The 25,998-nt window shown below is 41.1% G+C and overlaps 1 protein-coding gene across 7 annotated transcripts in view; it reads left to right on the forward strand.

The window, feature by feature from the left end:
• Nucleotides 1–1,767: 1,767 nt before the first annotated feature.
• The window catches only part of MGA (MAX dimerization protein MGA), a 48,319-nt gene continuing 24,088 nt past the window's right edge, over nucleotides 1,768–25,998 (forward strand). For 3 of the 7 annotated variants that reach the window (XM_061343541.1, XM_061343544.1, XM_061343542.1), the window contains exons 1-14: nucleotides 1,771–2,021; nucleotides 2,277–3,418; nucleotides 8,702–9,632; nucleotides 9,976–10,066; nucleotides 10,213–10,308; nucleotides 15,145–15,273; nucleotides 16,666–16,764; nucleotides 18,488–19,131; nucleotides 19,739–20,096; nucleotides 20,543–20,766; nucleotides 21,620–21,760; nucleotides 22,146–22,221; nucleotides 23,543–24,057; nucleotides 25,515–25,812. In XM_061343541.1, the coding sequence (XP_061199525.1) occupies nucleotides 2,355–3,418; nucleotides 8,702–9,632; nucleotides 9,976–10,066; nucleotides 10,213–10,308; nucleotides 15,145–15,273; nucleotides 16,666–16,764; nucleotides 18,488–19,131; nucleotides 19,739–20,096; nucleotides 20,543–20,766; nucleotides 21,620–21,760; nucleotides 22,146–22,221; nucleotides 23,543–24,057; nucleotides 25,515–25,812 (4,666 nt within the window). In that variant the 5' untranslated portion in view covers nucleotides 1,771–2,021; nucleotides 2,277–2,354. Of the gene's footprint in view, nucleotides 2,022–2,276; nucleotides 3,419–4,981; nucleotides 5,251–8,701; nucleotides 9,633–9,975; nucleotides 10,067–10,212; nucleotides 10,309–15,144; nucleotides 15,274–16,665; nucleotides 16,765–18,487; nucleotides 19,132–19,738; nucleotides 20,097–20,542; nucleotides 20,767–21,619; nucleotides 21,761–22,145; nucleotides 22,222–23,542; nucleotides 24,058–25,514; nucleotides 25,813–25,998 lie in introns of those variants that run through there. The other 4 variants (XM_061343545.1, XM_061343546.1, XM_061343543.1 and 1 more) reach the window with 3 other exon arrangements.

The following is a 25,998-nucleotide window of genomic DNA, read 5'->3' on the forward strand; positions in this document are numbered from 1 at the left end:
TTTGTGTGTATGACCAGATATAATAAAATGTGTGAAATTGTACTTGTAATAGCCCGTGTTAGTGCTGAAATAACGTAGCTTTTGGCTATTGTAATTGCACGTGATCACATTGTAACCACATGCGTCTTTGACTGGATGCTGTGAGCAGGGCTTATGGTAGAAATAACTACAATGGTGCAATGTTTCCAACTTTAGACGTTGGAAAACAGAAATTGTGACTCAGTCGCTCTTTCTGTGCATAGAATTTTTGCTGAGTGGATGTTGTTGAGCTTTTTTGAATTTATTTCTGGCACGTGTAGGAACTACCTCAAGCAAATTTAAAGTTGCAGGCAATCTGCAGATCTTAATCCAGATTTAAAACCAGTTTGATAGTGTATTTTCTTCATGAGCTAATACAGTATTGCGCAACACTGGTGGGAACTCACTTTATGATTGTATGTTTAATATACATCTAAATGTGCTGTATGCATTTGTAGAGAGGGTAAGTTGGTGGAAAATCACATACAATTTAGGATGTCATTTCTTTCTCCCCACTCCATCTGTTTGATTTATATTTCTATTGTGTTTTTTATAGATGAAGGTGAAAAAGCTTTTTAGGGGGGGTAGCTTTTCGTGTTGCTGGCACTTAAGATGTGCTCAATTGAAAAAGTAGGGCATCATTCTTCAAAAGCAGCCTCATATTTTCTGTTTTAACAGCTAATGAATTTTGTGTTCTAGGCTCTGCCCTGGGTGGTTGTGGGTGTGTTTGTGGGGAAAGTGTTTCATCCTGAAAGGAAAAGTGAAAACTAGATCTTGTTACTCCACAGGTCTTAAAGCCTGTACAGAACAGTTTTGGGGTTTTTCCCTCCAGTTTAACTTTTACATAACATTTTAAAGTGCAGAGTTTAAAGGTTGGAAGCAGATATTTTCTGGGTGTCAAGAACATTTATCATGGAGTATAAATTGCCTGCCTCCTCAGCTTTGAGGTAATTTCCCACATGCATTTGGCAGCTGGCTTGCACAGTGTTTCCTCCAGCAGTACCCCAGTCCTAGAATCATTAATGTGTCTTATTAAATACCCAGTTCAGTTAAAACTTGTGAATTTGAGTTAATTCTTTGTAAAGAAATAGAGTTGTTCTCAAGCAGTTAACTCCTATTGATGGTGATTCACTCCTGTCCCTGGTTCTCACCAGCTAAACATTGATACCATCAACTTGTATTTGATTCCATACACAATATGGAACAACATGCAGACATTTGAAAAGGGGGGAATGGCATTCAGAAGTGGCACCGTAACTGCTTATTTTACATTCTCACAGTGAGAAATGTTCAGGCTGCTTGAAAAAATTAAGTTATTGATGAACTTTAGTTAGTGGTGACATAATAATTTAACCTGTGAGGTAGACACATAAAAGTCAATTGTATATATGAGGTAAAGGTTGTATATATGAGGTAAAGGTAACCCTCTTTTTTAGTTCCCTAACTGGTGATGAGGCTAATCATAACACTACAAATGTTTTCTTGTTTGATTAAATTATTTCTATGAGTTAGAAGTAGCTAAGGTTTTGCCTTGTGCTTTACATTCATCCATTTAATCTTAGATGCATGGCCTTTTGAGGGGTTAGTCTATTTTTTCCCCCAAAGCTTACCCTTAAACTGTTTTTTTGGGGTTTTTTTTCCTCCTCTTTTTTTTTTGTTTCTGCCTTACACAGATATTTAGAAGTTCCTGGGACTGGGGTGGGGGGAAACAGAAGAAATCCCAACCCCACAAACTTAGTCTTCTTTAGTAAAGATATGTGGGGAAAATGTGGTTTTTATTTAACATTTTCTTTTCCCTTTCTTTCCCCTTTTTCATTTGTGAGAAGTTTTGGACGTCTGGAAGCTCTTTCCCTCTGGCCAGAGCAAGTGACATCTGCCTTTCTGTCAGAGATGTGCCATTTGTCCTTCTGAAAACTTCTGCACCTTTTGCCAAATGCTGTTAAGAAAATGATCTGAAGAGTTGGGCCAGTACCGGAACAAAGCACTTTGAAATATCAAGCAAAGTAAGGAGTCCTCTTGTGGCAAAGCATTCTAAGAAAATGCAGTTTAAAGGTGTCGTAGCCCTCATGTCTGTAAGGCCTAATTTATATACACACGGGCAACTTGGATTTGATGCTTCTTCCTAATTGCACTCTATAGTACTTGTTATCTTTTAAGTTTTTAATGTGGAGAAGTGTTGCACAAAGGATTTCTCATGAGACTTAATTACTCAGACTGTATTGGAATAACTTTTCACCGGATTTTCCTTTTTTTTCCAGAATGGTGAACCCCCATAGAAGGCTATCAGAACTGTGTAGAATTTGCATTCGATTTGAGAGTTTGTAAGAGTACTCATCATGGAGAAACAGCAGCTTGTCCTGGGTAGCCAGGACAGTGGGACTGTGTCTGGTGCAGCGCCTGCTTTTTTTGTCATCCTGAAACAACAGCAGGGAAATGGTAAAGCTGACCAAGGAATCCTAGTAGCAAATCATGATGCTTGTGCTCTTGCTAGCAGTGTATCAATTCCAGTAAAACCCAAAGTCAAGACCTGTCTCCCAGCTGACTGTGTCTCAGGGGGCATTACTGTCACCCTAGATAACAACAGCATGTGGAATGAATTTTACCATCGTAACACAGAGATGATCCTGACGAAGCAGGGGAGGCGCATGTTCCCGTACTGCCGATACTGGATTACAGGTCTGGATGTCAGCCGGAAGTACATCCTAGTCATGGACATATCCCCTGTGGACAATCACCGATACAAATGGAATGGCCGTTGGTGGGAGCCCAGTGGGAAGGCAGAGCCCCATGTTCTTGGAAGAGTGTTTATTCATCCAGAATCCCCTTCCACTGGCCAGTACTGGATGCACCAGCCAGTATCATTCTACAAACTCAAACTTACCAACAATACACTGGACCAGGAGGGTCATATAATCCTGCATTCTATGCACCGCTATCTGCCACGACTTCACTTGGTGCCTGCAGACAAAGCCACAGAAGTCATTCAGCTCAATGGCCCGGGTGTCCATACATTTACCTTTCCACAGACCGAGTTCTTTGCAGTTACAGCCTACCAGAACATCCAGATTACCCAGCTGAAAATAGATTACAATCCTTTTGCTAAAGGATTCAGAGATGATGGGTTGAATAGTCGACCTCAGCGTGATATGAAACAAAACAGTAACTTGGACTTGGAAGGAGGTGATGTTTTTAGTGCTGCTGGCATTCGTGGTCGACCTTCTGAAGTTGATGCATTAGATTTGCATCAGAGAAGTTTAGATGCTTCATTCACTGGTCAAAACTCATCAGACACTGATATAGACAAAGATTCCTTTAATGCAGAAAGGGACTTCCTGGGTTTTCTGGACACTGACCTGTCTTCGGGTGATATGCCAAAGCTAAAACAAGAGGTCTCTGAAAGGTGGGTTAACATTCTTTTTTTAGCACAAATACTGGTTGAGTGAGATATTTGGTGAGACACTATATAACATGATGCTTAGTATACAGATTTGCAAAGGTTGCCTGACCTCAACTGGCAGAACACTTAGTATTAAAAGCTTTTCTTAGCTTGAAGTCCTCTGTCAGTCTGGACTTTGTAATGTGTCTGAGGAGAATAAAACTTTGGTATTTTTTTCCTGTGTTGCTCTAACTCCCTTTTTAGAGCAGTGTTGAGGGATTTCTCTTAACCCTCTTAACATTTTAGAAGACTAATTTTTCAGAGTTGCAAACAGCACACTGTAGTCATCAGAACTTTTTACTGTGAGTGTGGTGAGACGCTGGCACAGGTTGTCCAGAGAAGCCGTGGCTGCCCCATCTCTGGCAGTGTTCAAGGCTGGGCTGGATGGAGCTTGGAGCAACATGGTCTAGACAAAGGTGTCTCTCTCCGTGGCACGGGGTTGGAACTATATGGTCCTTAAGGTCCTTTCCAACCCAAACCTGTCTATGATTCTATGAAAACGTTGTTCTATTTAGGATTGTTTGCCACAGCGGTGTGCTGCCTCGGTATCTTTGTTTCTCATTAGAGGATGGTGGGGATGTGTGGGTTGTATGGGTATTTAGGTTGGGTGTGTGTAGGGATTGCTACAAGGCAGTTGTAACTGGCAGCACACCACTGTTTTGTCAATAACTGCTTGTGGGAATTTATTCCACAAAGCAGCATGAGGTAGCCTGCCTGTTGGTAGTCGGTTGCCTCATGTTTGCTCTGAGGTAGGAGAATCTGCACCTTGGGGAAGTACTTCAGAATAACTGTTACACTATTCACACCATAATTTGCTCTGTGGTGATTTTAGGTCTGTGTATTTATACAGTGTTGCCTTTTTGAACCATTCTGTTCATATCACATAAACAGTAGTAAAGCAATCTTAAGTGTATATTGAGAGTCTACCTGTAGCATGGAACCTGCTAGCTGTGTTTGTGTAGGTAAACCAAGCTATTATTTTACTCTCATTTGGCTTCCAAAATCTAAGCAATGAAATAGAGCATATCTAGTAAATAATGAATCTGTGTCAAGAGATGCTTAGAAATACTTTGAACCTGAACATGAAGAAGTGATTTTTTTTTTTTTTTAAGAGGTTTCTCTCCTGCCATGTTTCTGCATTCTGGCTGTAAATACCAGGCTTAATCTGCCAAAGATTTAGTGACAAAAGCAGCCTTACGTACATCAGTACACCAAGCAATTATTCACCTGCAGGATATCAGGATGATGTTAATGGTGTAATTAGAGGTCAGTACTTGGAGGAAAAAAGATATAATTATTCGTATATAATTTGTTTCTAAGGCTGTATTATTATACTGCTTCAGTGTGTTTTAAAGAGGGCTGCTCAATGGCTTTTCTCCTTGCAGAAAGCATCTCCTTGCCTTTTGTGTAACTGAAAAACTTTGAAGTCCTCTGTTCTTCAAGACTTCATTGAGTATAGTTGTAATAATTCTTAAGAACACTAAGAGTTGGTTTGGGATCTAGAGTACCCTCAACTCTCTTTTGCAGTATTTTCCAGTGTCACTGTATTAGGCAGAAGAACACCTCTACACCTCTTACATTCTCCAAACACGTTGTTGTAAATTCAAGAGAAACCCACCTTGAAGACTGAAAGTACACTGATTTTAGAGAGGCTGGGCTTTCCTGGGTTCCTAAAAATACAGCAGGGAAAAGTGTTTAGATAACTGTGCATACTGGAATTAAACCAGTAAAATTCTGCAAATAATTACTGAAAGGTTTGTTTTCTCTTCAAAGTGATATTTTGTTTGTTTCTTTAGGGTCATCTGCAGTTGAAAAAAATTAATATTTTGATAGTTCTGTTTGCCTGAAGAGGGTCATTGAAGCAAATTATTTGGACAGCTGTTTGAACTGTACAGCTTGGGGGTTTTTTGGTTCCCTTCATTCCCCAGGAGTAAACCCCATGGTTTTAAGGACTCAAGAACAGATGATTCTGCCTGCCAATTGGCAGACTTAATTTCTTCTGGTCCAGAGCATGTTAGATGCATTCCCTGGTTTCACATCCAAGACAATTGATCTCTGAAATGTGCTAAAAGCTGCACAGACAAGGAAATTATAAAGGGCTTTTCTCTGTTCTTGGCTTGGAAGCATCTATCATTTGATGAATAAATGTTACCACCATCCTGGAACTCTCCTCAAGCATTGCCCAGCTTTTTATTTTATGGTTTTGTAATCTGTGGCAGTCAGATTCTGTACTTGGAAGGAGAAAAATTGATCTCATCCAAGAAATACAACTGTCTCTGTATGTGCTGGGGATCTTCAGAGCATCAGTTCTCCTTTCTCCTTCATATCTGTTCACAATGTTTTCGTGCTGTGCAGTGGAGATCTATTCACAAACATGTCAGCCTTTCAAGGGCAGTGTTGAGTGAATGGCATTTTTCTTTATGAAACCAGACACATTAATACTTGCATATTAATGAAGACTGAGCAGTTGTTTTTTTGTCATAGGCAAGCTATTACTCTTAGTTGATAGGCACTGCCTCACTTTCATGGAGGGTAGTGATTTCTACTGTGTTTAGATTCGGGTGAGAGTCAGAAGGTGGGAGCTGTTGCCTCCCAGATAATGCTCACTAAAGGTAGTGGAGTTCTTAGTGTGTGGTATTGCCCACCAATGCTTGTTTTTTCCAACACTTTTGAGAATGAAACTATGTAAATGGTTGTGTGTACCTGAGAATAATTCTAATCTTGAGTTAGGAGCACACTTTGGAAATAAAGGGCTATTTTTTTTATATATAAGGTAGTGTGGTTGGTTGGTTAGTCTTTGTTTCCCTGTGCCCTGGGTAGTATATTCAGTTTGTATTGTAAAGAAAAGAAATGTTTGGGTTGTGAACGGTTCCATACAAATGGTTATGCCTGGAACACTCGGATGTTGTGGCCATGGAGGGAACCGCAAGGAGATTTCACTGGTTCTTAAGTCTTGCAGGCTGATATACCCTTTCTCCCTTCCAAGGTCTTTCGAATTTCCTACTTCAGCAGTACAGATACTGTGGGGTTCTTAATGCTCCAGTAGTTTTGTTTTTCTAATTTGGTTGTCCTGTGTTTAGTGTGAATTTGCTTTTCTTCCCTCCTTGACTTCCTTTTGGAAGAGGAAGGCAATTGACTTTACATCTGACCTGAACTTCCCCTGTTTCAGTTTGAACCCATTATCTCTTGTCCTGTCGCTACAGCCCCTCATGAAGAGTTGCTCTCCAGCATCCTAGTAGGCCCCTTAGATACTGAAGGCTGCTATGAGGTCTCCACACAGCCTTCTCTTATCCAGGCTGAACAGCCCCAAGTTTCTTAGTCTATTCCTTTTATACATAATACATTGTTATTACAATTATGTAGTTATATTTGGAATTGTTATTATTAACAAGCATTAACAAATACTGTTATTTTTAATAAAATAAAGAGTTTGGATAATAATTTAACATCATTAAAATGATATATAGTGTCTCATTAAAAATACATTTCTATAAAGGGAGTATTGGAATACTATCCAGTATGTTTAGTAAAGAAGTACTGGCTGTTGTTTGATGAGGTTCTCTCGTGGGTTGGCCCTGGCTGGACACCCTATGCCCACTAAAGCTGCTTGGTCACTCCCCCTCCTCAGCTGGACAGTTGAGAGAGAAAGCTCCTGGGTTGAGATAAGGACAAGGAGAGTTCATTCACTGATTCCTGTTGTGAGCCAAATAGACTTGACTTTGGGAAACTAGTTTAATTTATTACCAACCAAATCACAGTAGTCCTCCTCCCACTCCCCTTCCTGGGCTTAGTTTCACTCCCTAATTCTTCACATCCTCCCCTCCAGCAGTGCTAGGGAATGGGGGTTGTAGTCAGACATGTTGTCTCTGCCGCTCTTTCTTCCTCAGGGGAGGACTCCTCACACTCTTCCATTGCTCCAGCATGGAATCCCTCCCATGGGAGACAGTCTTCCACAAACTTACCCTGTGTGGGTGCTTCCCAGGGGCTGCAGTTCTTCACAGACTGCTCCAGTGTGGGTCCCCTTGACAAGGTGCAGTCCTTCAGGAACAGACTTGCTCCAGGATGGGTCCCTCCCATGGGGTGCAGTCCTTCAGGAACAGACTTGCTCCAGGATGGGTTCCCTGTGGGGTCACCGCCTCCTTTGGGCATCCCCCTGCTCTGTCATAGGATCCTTCCTTGATTGCAGGGGAATCTGCTCTGAAGCACCTTCTTTCCTACTTCTTTGTTGACCTTGGTGTCTGCAGAGCTGTTTCTCCAGCATAGTCTCACTCTTTCTGGCTGCAATTGCTGTTGTGCAGTACCTTTTTCCGCTTCTTAAATGCATTATCACAGAGGTGTTACCACCACTGGTAATGAGCTTTGCCTTGGCCAGCAGCAGGTTGGCTCTGTTGGGCATAGTGGAAGCTTCTAGCAGCTTCTCATGGAATCCACCCCTGTAGATCCTGCCCCACTACCAAATCCTTGCCAAGCAAACCCAATACAGGTTCATTGTGGATTCAAGTTTCTGGTTTCATACGTTAGCTGTTTCCTGTTGTGACAAAGAGCCAGCTTCTGAGATGCCCTTAACAAAGCTCGTGACTGCAGTCTGTTCACTGATGTGTCTGTCCCTCAAAGAAGCCCATCACTGGAGTGCAACTGGCTGCACTGTTAGTCTTCAGTATCTAATGCATGGTATGTCAAATCCTGCTTAGGTTAGTGCTGGATGTAAGATGGAGCATAATTCAATAGGATATTAACATTCTGTGAAAGTTCAAACAACAGCTGAGCTTAGGAGTTGTCTGTATGTGGCTTCAGGATGAATTAACTAGAATTTTCGTGAAGTCTTGTAAACTGAAGAGCGTAAAGCACTCGGTTTATTATTTGCAAGCACAGTGGCTTCAGTATGGGATACACAGCAAACTAAGGCCACTTCTGAGCACTTAAAACACGATAGCTTAGCATGAATTCACGCTGAGTCTCAAATAGGAGGAAGTGCAAATGTCGCCTTGATATTCCTAGGGAAGGAAATTGTGCTGCTGCCTTCAGATAGGAGTTGGGCTGGTTTTAATGATGGCAATTTCTTTTTTTGGAGCACTTATAAAAATACAAGCTTGTAAACAAGTTTATTTAGCAAACACATATTTTGGAGCATTTTGGCTTTTTGTTTTTGCAAGATGTAACCAGGGACTGTGGGAGATGAGTTTGGGTAAAGGAAGACATTTGATAAAGATCTTGTGTTTTGTTTTTGTCCCCTCCTTCCCACTCCAGTCCTGTTGCGAGCAGTTATGAAAGCAGTTCCCGTGTGGCATCCCCGTTGGACCCAAACGGACACTTTAATGTAGTCATTAAAGAGGAACCAATAGATGATTATGACTACGAGTCGGGTATTTGCACACAAGGAGTAAGTGTGAAACAGGAAGACACGGATGAAGAAACGGATGAGTATTCCAACACTGATGATGATGATCCCATCCTACAAAAACACCTTATGAGACGTAGTGAAACAGATGGAACTGATGGAGAATTCAGGTCTAGGAAGCGCGTATTAAACAGTCCTTCAGGTGTTGCCAAAGCAAAAATGTTAAAATTGGATAGTGGGAAGATGCCTGTGGTCTATTTGGAACCTTGTGCAGTCACAAAGAGCACAGTGAAGATATCTGAGCTGCCTGAGACCATGCTTTCCTCTTGCAAGAAGGATAAATCCCCTTTTAGTGCAATGTTGGATCCCTTGCCTGTGTGCTTTGAAAATCACAAAGGCTCTTGCTCAGGCACAGACGCCGTTACTGAGGAGTTAGTAATGAAAAAAGAGTCTTCTGGAAATAAAGTGTCACAGAAATACTCTTCAGTCAGAGAGGCCCAGTGGGCTCTATCTAAATCACCTAATTTTAATCTCAGGGGCTCAGTAAGTTGTCAATTTTCAGCTAAAGAGATCTGTGGGAGAAAAAGGTCTGGCATACTGAAGAGCCCTATGTCCCTGAGAGGCTCTGGTAGCAATCAGAACACCCTCTCATCAGTTACAACTAAAAGAGGAAGGCCACGGAAACTGAGAATTTCCAAGGCTGGTCGACCACCTAAAGGTATAGGGAAAGCTGTAATAACGAGCAAGAACGCCTCACTGGGGCCTGGGAATATCCTTCCAGATGTTAAGCCGGACCTTGAAGATGTTGATGGAGTCCTCTTTGTGTCCTTTGCATCAAAGGTAAAACCTAGCTGTTTTGAGTAAGATACAAAACCTTTAGAATGTCTCATTTTTAAGCCCTTTGTACTTCCAGCTGAAGGTGTATTTTATTTTTAACTGACTTTTGAGATTTATGGCATCTTTCCAAATCTGTTCTTACCTGGTCCCTATATTAATCATACCATTTTCTAACAGCAACTTGGGGAGAAATAGTGGGATCTAGAGTTCTGTATAGAGGAGCACATACTTGTCTGTTAAGCAGTCTCATGTTTTGAATATGTTGGTGATGTTTTGATGTGGCTTAGTTTGTATCTAAGTCAGTGTTTAAGTGTCTTGTACTTACTTAAGCCTCTTCATGATGTAGGAAGCTCTTGACATTCACACTGTTGATAAAGCTGGAGGAGGAGAAGAGTCACGGAATTTTCAGGCTCCCTTGTTGACTACAAATGATCCAGGTACGTTTTTGTGGGTTTTTTTTCTAAGTGCTTATTCCCTGCAATAAGGGAATTTGTAAAAACACTGGAAAATTAATATTTTTAGTCAGTTTTTGGCACAGTAAATTTTTTTTGTATATTCTTTCTTTCTGAACTTTTTTGAGTAGATTGTCAAGCAAGAATACAGGTACTAGAAAAGGAATTGATGGAAGAACTGAAGACACTGAGGCATAAGCAAGTAATACATCCTAGCCTTCAGGAAGGTAAGTGGGCAATGTACATATTGTTGCACCTCCTTGTATGGTATACTTAATTATGCTGAGTTGGTATTTTCCTACTGGATGTAGTACTGTTTATGTTCAGTACAGCTGGGCTCTGGGTTTGGTTTCAAATACAGGGAAGTATAGAGATGTGTATGTACAAATGTAAGAGTAAGAAAGGAAGTTTATGTGAAGTATCCCTCTTGCCATTTGTGGCAGTGAGAGAAAATCTGTGGTATCTGACCCATTTTATTTTATGTAGAGGCTTTAAAAGTAGTTTCTACCAGCCAGTAAAGATGTTTTTGTTTTCATGCATACACATTGCAAACTAGAAAGGGTGACAGAGGCAGAAAATGACTCCTGAATCTCCAGCAGCAGAGAAAGATGCTGCATGTCGTTGTATGCCTCTTGCAGAAGATGCTGGGCCTTCAGACTGCCTGTTCTGTAATGATCTAATCTTTCAGAGAGCAAATGGAGTTGATTTTACTCATCCATAGAAAATAGCCATTTCCTGGTAGTAGAGGTGCTGGAGATCCATAAACACTTCACTAAGACTACATTTGCTATGTTTGAATCTGTATTTCTGTCAGTCACTGTAGATCTTTGTTGGGGACTATAGTGATAGCAAAAGGGGTAATGGGTTCAGACTTAAACAAGGGAAGTTCAGGTTAAATAAAAGGAAGAAGTTCTTTACTGTAAGGGTGGTGAGGCACTGGAATGGGTTGCCCAAGGAAGTTGCAAATGCTTCATCCTTGGCAGTGTTCAAGACCAGGTTGGACGGAGTCTTGGGTGACATGGTCTAGTGTGAGGTGTCCCTGCCCATGACAGGGGGTTTGGAACTAGGTGATGCTGAGGTGCTTTTCAGCCCTAACTATTCTATGATTCTATGATCCAGTTCACTAGTCTCATAAGAGGTCCAAGCAAGCATATGATCTTGTATTTATATACACTATTATCCTGAGGAGGTCAGATGGAGGAAGGTCAGATCAACACAGCAGAACTTAATCTTCTCTCTACTGATGATACTGAAGGACTTCAGCAATAGCAATCCTGAGACCAGTGGCATTAATACAGGCTTTGGGGCAGATAATGAAGGAATTGATCTGAATGGCAATATTGCACCTCATGCTCTTGTGGTCCTGGCCCTGAATTTTTCAAGCATCTAACTGTAGGGATTGAGACTCCGAATAACCAATTGAGACTCCAAAGATCTGTGCTCTTGATACTAGTTATTTTGGGTCCTCGCAGAGTTTCTACTGGGAAGAGGCCTGGATTATCCTGAATCCAGAGTGGTTTATACATGTGGTATGATGAGAACTAGCCTGTCATCTTTTGCAGCCATTTAAAAGAATGCCTTTGTGTCTTGCTGGTGTTGAGCTGACATTCCTGTCTTCCACCTTTGCAAAATGGTCATAAGAAAGCTAGTAGAGGACTCTTGGAGCTCTGTCCTAGATGTAGTGGCAGGGAAACAAGCTAACCCATCCCCAGCCAGGTTGTACCTCAGTGGTACTCTGGATGTGTAAATGCAGTTTTCCTCTCCCATGATTCCGGCAATAGGCAGGCCTGTTTTCTAATGCCCACTCTGGCCAACCTGCCCTCACAGGTCTGCATGTGTTGCCATACATTGCATTAGCACCATGTTTCCAAAAACGGTGGTAAAATCTCCTTTGTGGTTGGCTGATGGCAGTGCTAGCTACAGCACCAAGCAAATGTTGCAGCCAAGTTAAGGCTTTTTTGGTTTATATTGTGGGTCTCCTAGATAATATCTTTACCCAAGGAAGGTAATAAAAATTACGGTATATTGGCAACCACCACCCCAGCAAGGGCTGTTTTACTCATGAGAGAATCCTGCAACAGGGAACATGTAAAACGCACATGCTTTTCCTCCAGCTTCTAAAGAAGTGGTGGTGAAGTATGTGTGGTACCTTCTGAGGGGTGTTGGGGACTTCACAGATACTACAAAATGGAGAGGAAAAGTCAAGCATCAGGCTAAGGAAGAGGTCTGAAGAATTTTGACTTTCTTGATGAACGCTTGTGACACTCATTTCCAGTGTGGGATGGTAATCTGCTGATCCTATTTAATGGTGAAATCAGAATTCAGCGATGAAGAGAATGACCCTCACCTGTCTTAGAGTGAAGTTATGTGAAAACTGTTTGCAGCAAGAGTGTTACTGCAGATAAGATACAGATGTAATCAGATTAGGCTGTGAATTACAATATATATACTTCTGTTGTTACACGTCAGCTGCTGCATGTAAACTGGACTCTTCATTCAGTTTACCTTCAGCTTGCAAAAAGTTAAAGATCTGCTGCAGAACTGAGGTTGGTGAAGGAACATAATGATGGTAATGGAGGTATCATCAATAAGACATAAGAAGGTGGCTGGAGAGTACTTCAAGGCCACACTTAAGGGCTGTATCTTTCTCCAGGCATACTAAGTAGCATCCTGGAGCTTGGTGAAGCCTTATTGGCCTTCTTGATTCTGATACTTGTTCTCCAAAGTTTCTTGGCCACAGATAATGACTAATAAAACCACCTTGTCATCTACTACAGAACAGGCAAAGGGATATGGCTCCGTTCTGTCTGAAAGATGTGAAGTGCATGTTTCTAAATGTGCTTTCAGCCATTCTGTAGAAGCTTTCTGGCTTTCTTGTCCTCACGGCAGTATGGGAAATGGACATGGCAGTTCTGACTGATGTTACCTCTGGTTTTGGACAGTGTAGTTGAGAAGCGTTAAGTTTCATTTTGGAGATATGTTGGAGCTGTACCTGAACCCCACAGTTGCTGTTGATTTGTGACGTTAAGGAAATGGTTATTAGGGCTATCTAGATCTTGGAGGAACCAGGATTGCAGGAAGAAAATGCTTCAGAAAGAAGGGAATTCAACTTGAGCATGTTAGAAGGAAGGCTCCTACTGAAGTACTGCAGTGCTATGGGATGTCTCTTGTATCTGAACTATTTGAATCCCTTATATTCAAAGGCACTGTTGTCACACATCGTATTTCAGATTTGGCAGCTGCATCTGGTGGAGAGGAGAAAGTTCTTAAGGTTCTTCGTTTGCTGCTATTTGATTACAGCAACTAAAATCTAGCAATAGTCTAGAATGTTAGAAATTAATAGAAGTGATAATTCACTTGTCATATATGGTGATGTCTCTGCTGACACAGTACGTGCTCTTTTTGTTCTCTATAGGCTGTCTGCATTAATCGCATGTTGCATCCTCTTATTTTATGTCTGAGTGTTTTTTACTTTGTGATCTGAAACTGAAAGAATACATACTGTGTATGGGTAATGTTCTTATTTTGGTTTGAGTATTAAACAAAGCAAGGCTTGGTTTTGGAGATGATAGAGTAATTCTAAGGGAGTGTCAAGAAAAACAAACTGTAGTCTTCCCATTTTAAATAGAGTTTGAAAAGAAATGGATGACATCTTGACATTTAGCAGTTGACATGTTTTTATACAAGATGCTAGATTGACTTGGCTTGCTGCTCATTTTGCCTGTGTAGATTCGAAAATTATATCTCACTAGACTGTCTTTGATAACAGGCTCTGTTTAAACACCCGTCTTGGAGATTTGTTCCATGTCGATTGTTTTCAGGCTGCCAGTAATCAGGTCACTGTGTTGCCACTTAGGAACACGAATGTGTACCACCAACACAAGATTTCTGCTGTATGTGCAAATACTGTTTTATGTGACCTGAGCCTTGTCATACATTTTCAAATTCAAAACTCGCATATTTAATAAATGAATTTCAGACATGTTGGCAGCAGGAGCACTTAGCAGTAGGCTTCTATAGCTAGCAACCAAAATAAATGTTCTCAGCTCCAGACTGCAAGCTGAATTTGATTGATAACAGTCATTTCTTGAACTCAGTGAAGCAATATTTTCCAGAAGAGGGACTAAGTTCCTGGCTTTTTTTCCCCTCATCATTTCTGTATCTGTATTTGTTTTGCCATGGAAAAAGCGTTTGTGATCAAGTAAAGTCTTTCTATTTGAGTATTTTTAGGGAGTTGATGAAAGAAGGTGTTATAGGCAGTTAAACATTTGTGGTGACATCAACAACGCCTGTTGGTTAATTTCTTTATGGGCACTTTTTCTTCTTGCTTCAGGAGACACAAAAGAAGTCTTATTGCAAAGTGCCAAGCTTGGAAAAAAATAAGCTGCTGATACCTGGATTTGATGAGCTAGTCCTGAGAGTGTTGTTTGAGTTCAGCTTTATTTATATCAGAGTTTCCAAACACACACATTTCAGAACTGAAAAGTGGTTTGCTTGTCTCATTACTGGTTAAAACTGGTGCGTGCCCTGTATGTTCTTTCACAAGAATAGCTTTCCGTAGAGAAGGGGATGTGTAAGTACCACTGGTAGGATTGATGATTTATGTAGCAATATGCAATACTGATAATCAGCTGAGTTGGGTTCAGGCAGTGACTGGCCTTTAAGGATGTTCAGTAGTGCTCACTTCCAAAAAGGAACAGACAGAAACTTTGATCATGGGAACTACAACACTGGCACTTTGGTTAAGAAATTTCTGTGGAAACTTCCATAGTAATCAAGAAAACTATGAAAAATAATTAATGTTTTTCTTGATTTTCCCATTCCCTAAAATATTCTTTAAAATATTCTTTATAATATTCATTAAATAACTTGTACTTGCTGCAAATCCAGCATAAGTAACAGTTACAGTTGCTAATGCGGTTTTTCAGGTCTCTTAAAATGGTGGGTGAATGCTAGAAAAACCTGTGTATAACTTAATGGTTTCCTTTTTAGTAAGTATCTTGACTTTGGTTTTCCCAGTGTCTTGGTACATTGAGGCATTGACTGATACTTGCTTCTTTTAGTGGGACTGAAGCTGAATTCTGTGGACCCAACAGTGAGCATTGACTTGAAATACTTGGGTGTGCAGCTTCCTCTTTCCTACTCAACTTACTCTTTGTGGAGCTATCCAGGAACCAATCCCAATTCTCCAGGTGGGTCGAATAAGAATTTGTTGAAATCTCAAGCATTACTTTTTTATCGTCAGTAATCAGAAGGAGGGAATGGCCATTTAGTTGAATGTGGTATCTTAAAGCAACTGAAGCAGTATTAAGATAATAAAATGGGGAAACTTCCTTAAATCATCGTGTGGTTCCTGGCCAAGGAATCCTGAGTAATTCTGGGCAGGCTGTCTTCAGCTTTCTCTTTTTTCTGATGGTTGTAATCCAGTAATGGTACCAGTCTAGTTCATTTTGTACTGGTAAGTTTTGTCTACTTGACCTGCATTGTCTTAGTGTGAATATACACATCAACTACTCTCAGATGGCTCAGAAAAAATTTAAGCAGTCTACATCTCTCTGTTGCTCACATGCAAAGCACACCAAAAAAAAATGTCTTACAGAGAGCCCTGAGTATTAGAACTTTCCAGAAGAAAAGCTTGAGGCAGCACTTGTGGGCTAATCTACAACTTCATCATCATTTATCACAGAAGTGCTTACCAGTTGTGCTTTTAAACTTACTCTGTATCCAAACAGTCTCATTGTACTGTGACTATGATTCTGATACTGTTGGTCTATACTGTTTTTAGTAATAAACTGGTTGGACAAAGTATAGGGGTGCTTATCCTCCTACTTACCTCTTTCTCCTACTTTAATATTCTGTGTCTTTATTCTGGTGCTTTTAGGAGCTGGTAAGGAGGCAGATATATCTCAGCTTTTTTTCACTGTAGATGAGGCAGATTCAATTGAGGAGACCTCAGTCAGCTCAGGGTCAAAGGCAGTTATTTCTAGCCTGGCAATATGTAAAACAGCCACACAGGTCCCCGTTAGAATTTTTATGTTCTAGCTTAGTTTCCAGAGCTTATGGCTAACTTGGCAGAGATGTTGCTGTTCGCCTTTTGTGATTGCTCCCTGTCTCTGCCCCTAATTGATATTCGTCTGAATCTGACAGAACAGCAAACATTATATGACGTTTCTACAGGTTTTACAAAAGTCAGTGGCTCATTGACTCAATGAACTGGGGAGAGACTCAAATGATTTCCCTTGCTGAGAGAGGTGGTAGTGTCAGTTCAAAACCTGCCTATTCCATTTTAACCTTCTGAATAGCTGATTCACCCGTTTGAGTTTTGGAATCAACTGCTTGCACCATTGCTAAGGAGAATGAAACCGAAACCACAGGAGAAGACATCTTTTGTATAGGATAGCAGGTGCATGGGCATACAGCAGAACTCTGCAGGAAGCTTGGCTTTAAGTATCCTGTTAAAGTTTGTTTATTCAGCCTTTTGATTTACCATTCTTCATCAGTCCCTGAAAAGGACTAAGAGAGTTTGCTAGGATATTGGTACAATCAAGCTTGGTTCATAAACTCAGGCTGCCTTTCTTTTCCAGATACCGGATTTCCTTTTGTTTCGAGGACAGGAAAGACAAATGATTTCACTAAAATCAAAGGCTGGCGAGGGAAGCTTCATGGTGCTTCTAGAAATGAAGGTAAAAAAGAGGTCAATTTGGTGATTGTGTCTTAAATAGTAGTATGAGGGTTTATATCAAAACTGTTGAATTTTTTGTACTTCTTCCATGGTCAGACTGGAGATTTACAAGGGGAGAGAGAAACTTACTTTGAGTGAGATAAAAATACCTGTGTTCTGTTTTACACAGAAGGCTTGAGTGAAGATCAGAACTGTAAGAGTTTTGGGTTTGTTTCTCAGTTTTGAGTTTACTTGGAGGTACGGTAATCCAAGAAGTCTGTTGCCCCAGAGACCCTAATGAACTAGAGTAGTTTTCATTTACAGGTGTTTTTTAAATTCCGTTTAGAGTGGGTATTCCTTACACAATTGATTACTTTGCCCTACTTCAGGGAGCAGTGGATATTCAGCAATATCCCAATTTTTACTTTATATTTAGGTTAAAAATTCACGATGCACTTTCTGCACTTCCATTCAGTGTTGTGTTGGGTATTTCAGATGTGGTGTACTTGGTAGGCTGGGTACTCAGAACAAAGTGTGTTGCATAGAAGCACTGCCTGTTGAAGACTTACTGGTTTTGTGAACAAATACTGTGTTGAGTCTGGCTGAGATGGGAGGTAATTTTCTCCATGGCATCTAGAAAGGTGTTGATAACACACCAGTGTTCTGGCTGCTGCTTAGCAGTGCTGGCACAATGTCAGGGCTGTCTCTCCCATGTTCTGCCCTCACCAATAGGCTGAGAATGGGCAAGATCTTGGGAGGGGACATGGCCAGCACAGCTAACCCAAAACAACCAAAGGGATATTCCATACTGTGTGATGTCTGCTCAGCAATAAAAGCTAAGGGACGGACACACACACACACCCACACACACACACACGTTCGTTATTAGGGTGTTTGTCTTCTGAAGCACAAATAGAGGCTGGGCAGAGAACAGATTGAGAGCAGTCCTGAGGAGAAGGACTTGGGGGCTGGGAGGAATGGATGATGAGAAGCTCAACACAGACAAGCAGTGTTGGGGTGGGTGATTCTCCCCCCTCTTCTGCTTTCGTGAGACTCCCTGCAGTCCCGTGTTCATCTCTGGGGCCCCCAAGACAAGAGGAATGTGGACCTGTTGGAGTGAGTCCAGAGGAAGCCATGAAGATGATCAGAAAACTGGAACACCTCTCCTGTGAAGATGGGCTGAGTTGGGATTGCTCAGCTGACACCTGATAGCAGCCTTCCAGTACCTAAAGGAAGCCTACATGAAATCTGGAGAGGGACTTTTTACAAGGGCATGAAGTGATGGCACAAGGGGTAGTGGCTTTAAACTGACAGAGGGAGATTTAGATTAGGTACTAGGAAACAGTTCTTTACTGTAGTGAGACACTGGCACAGGTTGCCCAGAGAAGCTGTGGGCTGCCCCATCGCTGCAGTGTTCAAGGCCAGGTTGGATGGGGCTTAGATCAGCCTGGTCTAGTGAAAGGTGCCCCTGCCCGTGGCAGGGGGTTGGAACTGGATGAGCTTTAAGGTCCCTTCCAACCCAAACCATTCTATGATAACTGCTGTGTGTACTGAAGCCCTACTTCCTGGTTCAAACAGCTGATTGTGTTTCAGAATGGATTATATTTGGCATGCCTGTGTTGTACTCCTCTAAAAGAAGAGTAAATATTTTGTTAGAGAATTATTTACCTCTTCTATAATGTTGAATTTTATAAGATTTGTCAATATATTCTCTCAGGAGCTATATTGCTCTTTTATTTATTTAGGTGGCAGTTCAGAAGGTTCCTTGAAGAATCGCTCAGCGTTCTGTAGTGACAAGCTGGATGAGTATCTGGAAAACGAAGGGAAATTGATGGAAACGAGTATGGGATTTTCTTCTAGCGCTCCTGCTTCTCCTGTGGTGTATCAGCTTCCCACCAAGAGCACTAGCTACGTGCGAACACTTGACAGTGTCTTAAAGAAGCAGTCCACCACAGTTCCATCAACATCTTACATGTTCAAGCCTGTTCCTCTATCATCTACCTCTAGGAAGACAAAGTCTCAAAACAGACAGACATCTACAAACAGAGTAAAATCATACAAGCCTATACTGCCTTCACCTTTTACTGCAAAGCAGAAACAGAACATTTCAGCATTTGGGGAAAAGGCTGCTAAGTCTGCCTCAAATACCAGTGTGACTAACCAAGCAGGTGGTTTCATGATGTCACCTGTGGATGAAAACACACTTCCAAAACAGATTAGTTTGCGCCAAGCACCACAACAGCAGCAAGCACCTCGTCCACCAGGTTTGTCTAAATCTCAAGTGAAGTTAATGGACTTGGAAGACTGTGCTCTCTGGGATGGCAAACCACGAACCTATATTACAGAAGAACGAGCAGACATCTCTTTGGCAACCCTGCTTACAGCTCAGGTAGATCTGTAATAGTTTCTTTCCTTTCTGTGCTGCTGATTTTCCAGATCTGTCCACTTACTGGTGTTGTGTATAGATGCAGAAAATAGGACCAAAGCTCTAAGGAGCACGGCGAAGCATGATGTTCCTTTGTGGTGTAGGCTTTGCAGTGAATGTTGAGGAGGGCTGACTTAGTAGGATATAGAAATATAATTGCAATAGTAGCATGTTGGTACGAATCATTAATAATCCAAGTATCTCAGATTTTCACCATCAAAAACTCTGGTTAATACAGCTGCTGTTCATAACTGCATTTCCTTACTATTTGTGTGTCGAACTAACTGCAAAAACATCCTGGTCACCTAATTTGGTTTTCACATGGCAACTTCTGCTTTCTTCACATCCTATTTCTTACCAAGATAGTTTAGCTGTCTCAGACTGCCTCTCAGATGACTTCAGATGCCAGCTCTCCTCTGTTCTGTTTGTTACAGTATAGATGATAGATTTTCCGATTTAAACCATGTAGTTGGAGGAGTTATTCTAAATTAAGCTGGAATAGTAATTTTGCATATGCTTGATTTAATCTTCCTAAAATTTGAAGTGTCTGCTTCTTTACATCTTTTCTTAGGCTTCCCTCAAAAACAAACCTATCCACAAGATAATCAGGCGACGAGCACCTCCTTGCAATAATGATTTCTGTCGACTGGGTTGCATATGTGCCAGTCTGGCACTGGAGAAGCGTCAGCCGACCCACTGCCGCAGGCCAGACTGCATGTTTGGTTGTACGTGCTTGAAGAGAAAAGTGATGCTGGTGAAAGGAGGATCAAAACATAAGAGAATAATGAAAAAGGCTATGCGTGGAAATCTTACGTTCTGTGGAACAGAAGAAGACCAGCAAGAGGATGAAGATGGGGAAGAAGAGGGTGATGGAGAAGAAGATGAGCTGAAGCAGAAAGAGAAGAAGAAGAGAAGAAGGGTGGAATACAGTGAGTATTGCTGGGCAACAGTGATTACTTGCAGCCTTGCAGAAATCACCTGTCTTGGTGGGCATTTCTGTTAGGATGTAGTACTGATGCCATTTCTAAATCCAGAAATTATGAATTCCAAGAGATGTCTGCAACATCTGCTTTCATATAGCTGACTAGCAGGAAATAACACTTTTTTATTTTATTTTAGCTCTTAATTACCTGATCAGCATTTTGGCCACTTAGTTGTTTGTTGTGATCCAATATCTTCAAAGAATAAGGATGTGAGATAATTACGGCTGTCACTGTTGGTAATCTTCACTGTCATAGTGCTGTTTTCTTCCTCTTTCACCAAGTGTTTCGAGCTGTGTATGCAATTGCTGTGTATAGTTGCATGGTTGCTAAGTGTTTTATTTATTTATAAGTAAGTTGGGGGTTTTTTTCTTGGTTTTTCTCTTTTTTTTCAGCTATTTGTGACTCTGAGCCAGAACAGCCTCTTAGGAATTGCCCATTGTGGGTGAAAGTAGAAGGTGAAGTAGATCCAGAGCCAATTTACATCCCAACACCATCTGTTATTGAACCAGTTAAATCTGTGGTACCACCCAACCAAGAAGTCTTGCCTTCTAGTAAGCATAGGTCTTCCAGTGGAATGAAATCAGGCAGAGTCTATACTCCTAAGCCCAATCCAGTGGTAAGAGAGAAAGAGATGTTTTGTTTTCCTTTGTATTGAAAACTAAACCAAACACTGTCAGAAGCTTCTGCACTAAACTGTTTTAGAAGAAATGTGAGATGAAAGCCTGAGACTAACTGCCCATAGGTGTGTTGATGAATTGACTGTATATAAATCTTTAGCTGTGTCTGTCATCTGATGAGAATTACTCTAGCAATACGCAGATGGTGAAAGGTGCTCATGATTCACTAATGGCCTCATTTAAAAAATGCTATAATATATGCTATTGGTGGCAAAATGATTGCTGTTCCTGTAATGTTTGTGTAAGTTATTAGGCTACATTATGCAGCCAAGTAATGAATTATTTGGCAGGGGAGGGGATACAGACACAGTGATCAGTATAGCTTTGGAGCCTCTTTTGTCATTTTTTGAGGTTTCACAGCCAGTGTTGGAAGAATATGCCTTTGCCTCTTCCCTCACCTTAGTATATAACAAAAGCAACAGCAATAGAGTTAAGTCTGAACTAGCCAGAGTTGCTATTTAACATATAGCAGATAAAGTCAAACAATGCATGACAGCTGGGACTTGTTTCCCCACTTAAAATAATATCTGAACAGGTTTGGGTTTTGGGAGTGGTGCTCTGTTCCATTCCTCTCATCCCCAGAATGTAATTTAGAAGCAAGATACATACTAGGCTATGTGATACTAAGAGGGCAGATTCAGCTTTAAATGCCAGTCTTCTGTTTTGACAGTTACTATTAAAGCATTAATGCTGAAGTGTTGCTAGGAAGCAGAACTGTTTCATGAATCTAATGTACATCTAGAACAGAGAGGTTTCTTTCTCTCTTTTTTAATTTCTTTTATTTCGTGGTAGATTCGAGAGGAGGACAAGGATCCGGTCTACTTATACTTTGAAAGTATGATGACCTGTGCAAGGGTCCGAGTGTATGAACGCAAGAGAGAGGAGAAAAAGCAACAAAAAGACAAAAGTAATTCCCAGAGTCCTAAAGTGAAGGTAAGAAGTCACACTGTAAGTAGCATGTGTCGTAGAACAGGCAAGAAATATTGAAAATGTTGAAGTAATATTTATCCCAGAAATTCCTATGTGATACATTTGATGGTGATAGGGCTGTGGAGCCTATCCTAGCAGTGCTGGTAAACTTTTATGCTGTTACTGTGATAGAAATTGTCTTGTCTGTGGAAATTCCTGGTTGCCAAGTGCATTATCACGTAGGAGTTAAATGTTGATTGAGAAAAGAGCTGGCTTAAGATGAAACTTCTAGTATTGTCAGCATTGGCATGTTTTCTGATTCAGGGTGGCAGTATGATGGTTTATTTTGTGATGTGGAAGAGAGATCCAGAGGATGATTTACTCGTTTCCTTGCATTTCTTTCCTCTAGGAAGAGCCTGAACCAGACCCTCAGCCTCCTGAGAAAGCAACCTGTGAGGCAGACAAAGACACTGATAAATCAGGAGGTAAGAGCTGAATCTAGGGTATAATTCAGCCTTTTGGTAGTTCCACAATTTTGTGGGATTTTGGTAATGGCTTTACTTTTTTAAGGAAGTTTCAGCTATTGATAAAAAAATCCGTTTTCTGGGGGAGTTGTTATGGTTGTCAATAAAAACCTCATGATGTGATTGCAGTTTCCTGTTTTCTTAAGCAGTTGTGTGTGTGATGTGGGAGATACAGCAGTTTGAATATCCAGTTCTCACTGTTACTCGAAGGTTAAAATGACCAGTATTACAGTAGCTTCTTTAGCAATAAAAACCAATATTGCACAGCAGACTTGTTTTCATGAGTGATAATTAGATATTCGGGAAGGAGTGGAGGTCACTGACTTTGGTTTGTCTTGGTTTCTTTTTTTTCCCCTCCTTACTATTACTTTGTTATTACTGAATAATAAATGTGCAAGTGGTGCTGTGAGGACGGGATCCTTAGAACCATATGGGACAAGGAAGCACTCGTACTTTGTTTGCAGTTGTTTGCTGTTGAATTCTAGTTCGAGTTGAAAGGTTGAAGTTTTGTTACATTATGTATACCAAGTTTGAGGTTTTAGTTCATAAAGAAGTAGACTAGACATCTGTGTTCTCCTGAAGCATCCCAAATCATGTTACGAAATTTAAAATGAGATACACTAGAGGCATTGTGTCACCCATTAATGAAATATAGGTGCCTTTTGGAGCTGAATTTTATCCTTGCTTAATGTGTACAACAGCACACTCTACATTTAAGGATGGGAATGGAAAAATAAGACAACTAGCTGAAAATGCTCGTGAATTGGTAGGTGAAATTAAAATGGCCAGGACACAGGGCTCAACATCCTTGCAGTTTTGCAAAAAGTGACGTTGGAACTCTGACAACAAAAGGTCATGCTTCTCTTTATACATCTTCTGAAAAAGCCACTTCTGCTAGCAGCATGTTTGCCCCTCATGCCGTTCTAAGACACTGGTCCTTTTCTGACTCCAAAGTGCCATCTCAAGTAACCAGCGATGCTTTCTACTGCATGGTTGGTGTTGCTTGGAGGTCTTTCATCCGTGTACTGAAACAACCCAGCTTTGTTTAGCTTGTGATGAAATGGCTGCAGGGAATGAACTGGGAAATAGTTACATTACTTTTGAAGTGAGTTTTTGATTGCTTGTGAAGCTCTGCAGGGGGAAGTGATGTTTTGAACAGGTCTTTTACTTGTTGCCCTGCAGCTGAGTCAAGGGTGGAGGTGTGGGCAGAATAAAACTGTTTGAATATCCAGGTGATTAAAATGCCACAGTATTGCAGAAACCTATTTCAATTCTTCCTCAGAGAAAAGCTGGTGTTCTTCCCGTAGCGAGGGGTACTCTTCCTCCACCTCCTATGTTCATCACACCACTCCAGGTGGACCAGCCAAACTTATCGAGATTATCTCTGACTGCAGTTTGGAGGAAGATAACAATAAGATCTTGACCATCTTATCACAGCAAACCAACAATAAGGCGCCACAGTGCCTCAAAGTGGGTAGCTTCACTATTGAATTGGCTTCGGAAATCAAGGCCAAGGATGAGAACCACCGTCCTGCCTACTCCAGAATGAAGATTTCAGTGCCATCCTACCAGGAGAAGGATGAGACACCTGAGATACCTGTCTTGGAGACTCCTGATAGTGGAGAGCCGCCATGCAAAAGCCCAGAAAACTTACAGGTCTTTAAGGGAAACCCACTGAACAGACTGGAGAACTTGCATGGGGGAAAAGGCTTGCCTTTTTATGCAGGGCTTTCTCCTGCGGGAAAGATGATCGTCCACAGTTGCAAAGCTAATATGAGCCCCTTGGGCTTCATTCAGGTGGGTCCCTCTGCCTTTACTGTGGAGATTAGATTCAGTTTCATCCAGTATCCCACAACTTCTTGAAGGGGAGAACACTCTTTGATTTGTCTACCTAGTCTTGACTGTCCAGACAAGGATTCTTAGTATTGACGGTATTCCTGCCTCTCCATAAACTTGTCCCTTTCAGGATTGACTCAATAACAGGAAATCTGATTGAAAGTCTGAAATCTGATGGTTTAACTTGTCCTTTCGGCCACTTGGGTCTTGGTGGCCCAGTTACAGGGTCTCTCTCAGGATCTTTTTGGTGTTTTGGGGAAACTCCCTGCAGATGCATTTGACAGATGATAACCTAAATGAATGGCCAGTAGGGAGCACAGAAAGCATCTTTTCTGAGGAAGCGTACACTGGGACAAAACTGTAAAATGAAACTATAAGCATAAAACTCCATTTTGCTGCAGCTTACTGTTAGCATTCACTAATAGTCTGCCTTGTGTTTGCAGAATAGATGTTGTTCATCAAGAGAATTCATAGTTCTAAGTTCAGCGAGTCCTTCCCCTGCAGTTTCATGCTGCCAGCTTGGTATTATGAATCGGTGGTAGGAACTATAAGCCTAAGATGAAGATCTTTTTCAGTCAGAGGTATTTGTGGTTACAGTAATACCACTTTCAGGAAAGGCACATAAGGAAATAAGAATGTTTATTTTCATGGCACTTTGCAGATACGGCACCCTTAGAGAAGCTAATGGAGAGGGAAAAATGTAGGGGAGATTTATTAAAAGTCGATCACTAAAAAGAGTCAAGACCTTGTTTAGTCCTGTGTTTAAATATATTTGGCTTCTAGAAGGTATTATCAAACAATCTGAAAGTAAAGTGCAACACTACCAAAGCATCCCATTGACCACTAGGCATAAAACCTATGTTTAGAAAGGTGCTGTTTTCTGCTCTCCCATGCAATCAGTTACCACTGCAACTTTGAGTGTGAAGTTTGTCAACTCACCACACCTTAATTACAGTATCAAATGACAGTACAGATAAGAAGAAAGCTGGTAAAGCTTTTACAAGCTCTTTTAGAGTTTTGTCCCAATGTATCTGACATAAGTATTCTTTCTTGTGTAATGAAAAAATTTATCTGATACTGTCCTTGAATTTGGCAACTCATATTTATTCAGGACCATAGTGTAAGTAAGAGACAGGAAATCTTAAGTGCTAGCTTCATTCCATCTAATTTCAGTGATTTCACATCCTTCTTTGGAGTCTGGTTCTGTGTGGGAGTCTGAGTAGCATCTAAAAAATAGTGTTATAAAGATACGACAGAGTTGTTTGAAGTTCTCCCCAGCAATAAGGAGATTAGGAATTCCCATTCTGAACTGCAGTGCTTTTTTAAAGACACTTACAAGTCCCATGGAATGAAACACCTCTCCAGAGGTGGTGAATTAGCATTCTTTTCACAAAATTTCCCTTTTCCACTTTTTTCAGGTTAATGATAAAAGGTTTCCTCAGGCCAAACTGCTTTTGGGACAGATGGGGGCATTACATCCTGCCAGTCGGCTAGCAGCTTGTATCACAGGCAGGCTGCGACACACAGTGCTTGATATCTCAGCCCTCAGTGCTGTGATCTCCAAGGTAGATTCCACTGCTAAAGCAGCTGCTTCTGGGACACCATCAGTCCAGGTGCCCACAACATCAACTCCCAAAACTACATCTTCCACCAGCACTACTTCAACCCCCACTGTGACGACTCTGAAAACCCATGTCCCAGCACAGAGACAGATAGGTAGGTTGGAACTTCTTACTGTGTTTTAAATTGCGTGAAGCTGTAGTAAAAAGTGAGTGTATCCAGCATTGCTGTTGATTTCTGTGCATCAGTGCGTGCTGCCTTTGGCTGCATTGCCTACCTAAACTGCCTCTGCAATAAATAACCTCTTTAAAGCAGAAAGTTTTATTTTGGCTTCATAATAAG

This window comes from Neopsephotus bourkii, unplaced genomic scaffold (genome assembly GCF_033783945.1).
Source record: "Neopsephotus bourkii isolate Nb327-2 ecotype Australia unplaced genomic scaffold, CSIRO-AGI_Nbou_v1 NB_1825, whole genome shotgun sequence".
Taxonomy (NCBI): Eukaryota; Metazoa; Chordata; class Aves; order Psittaciformes; family Psittacidae; genus Neopsephotus; species Neopsephotus bourkii.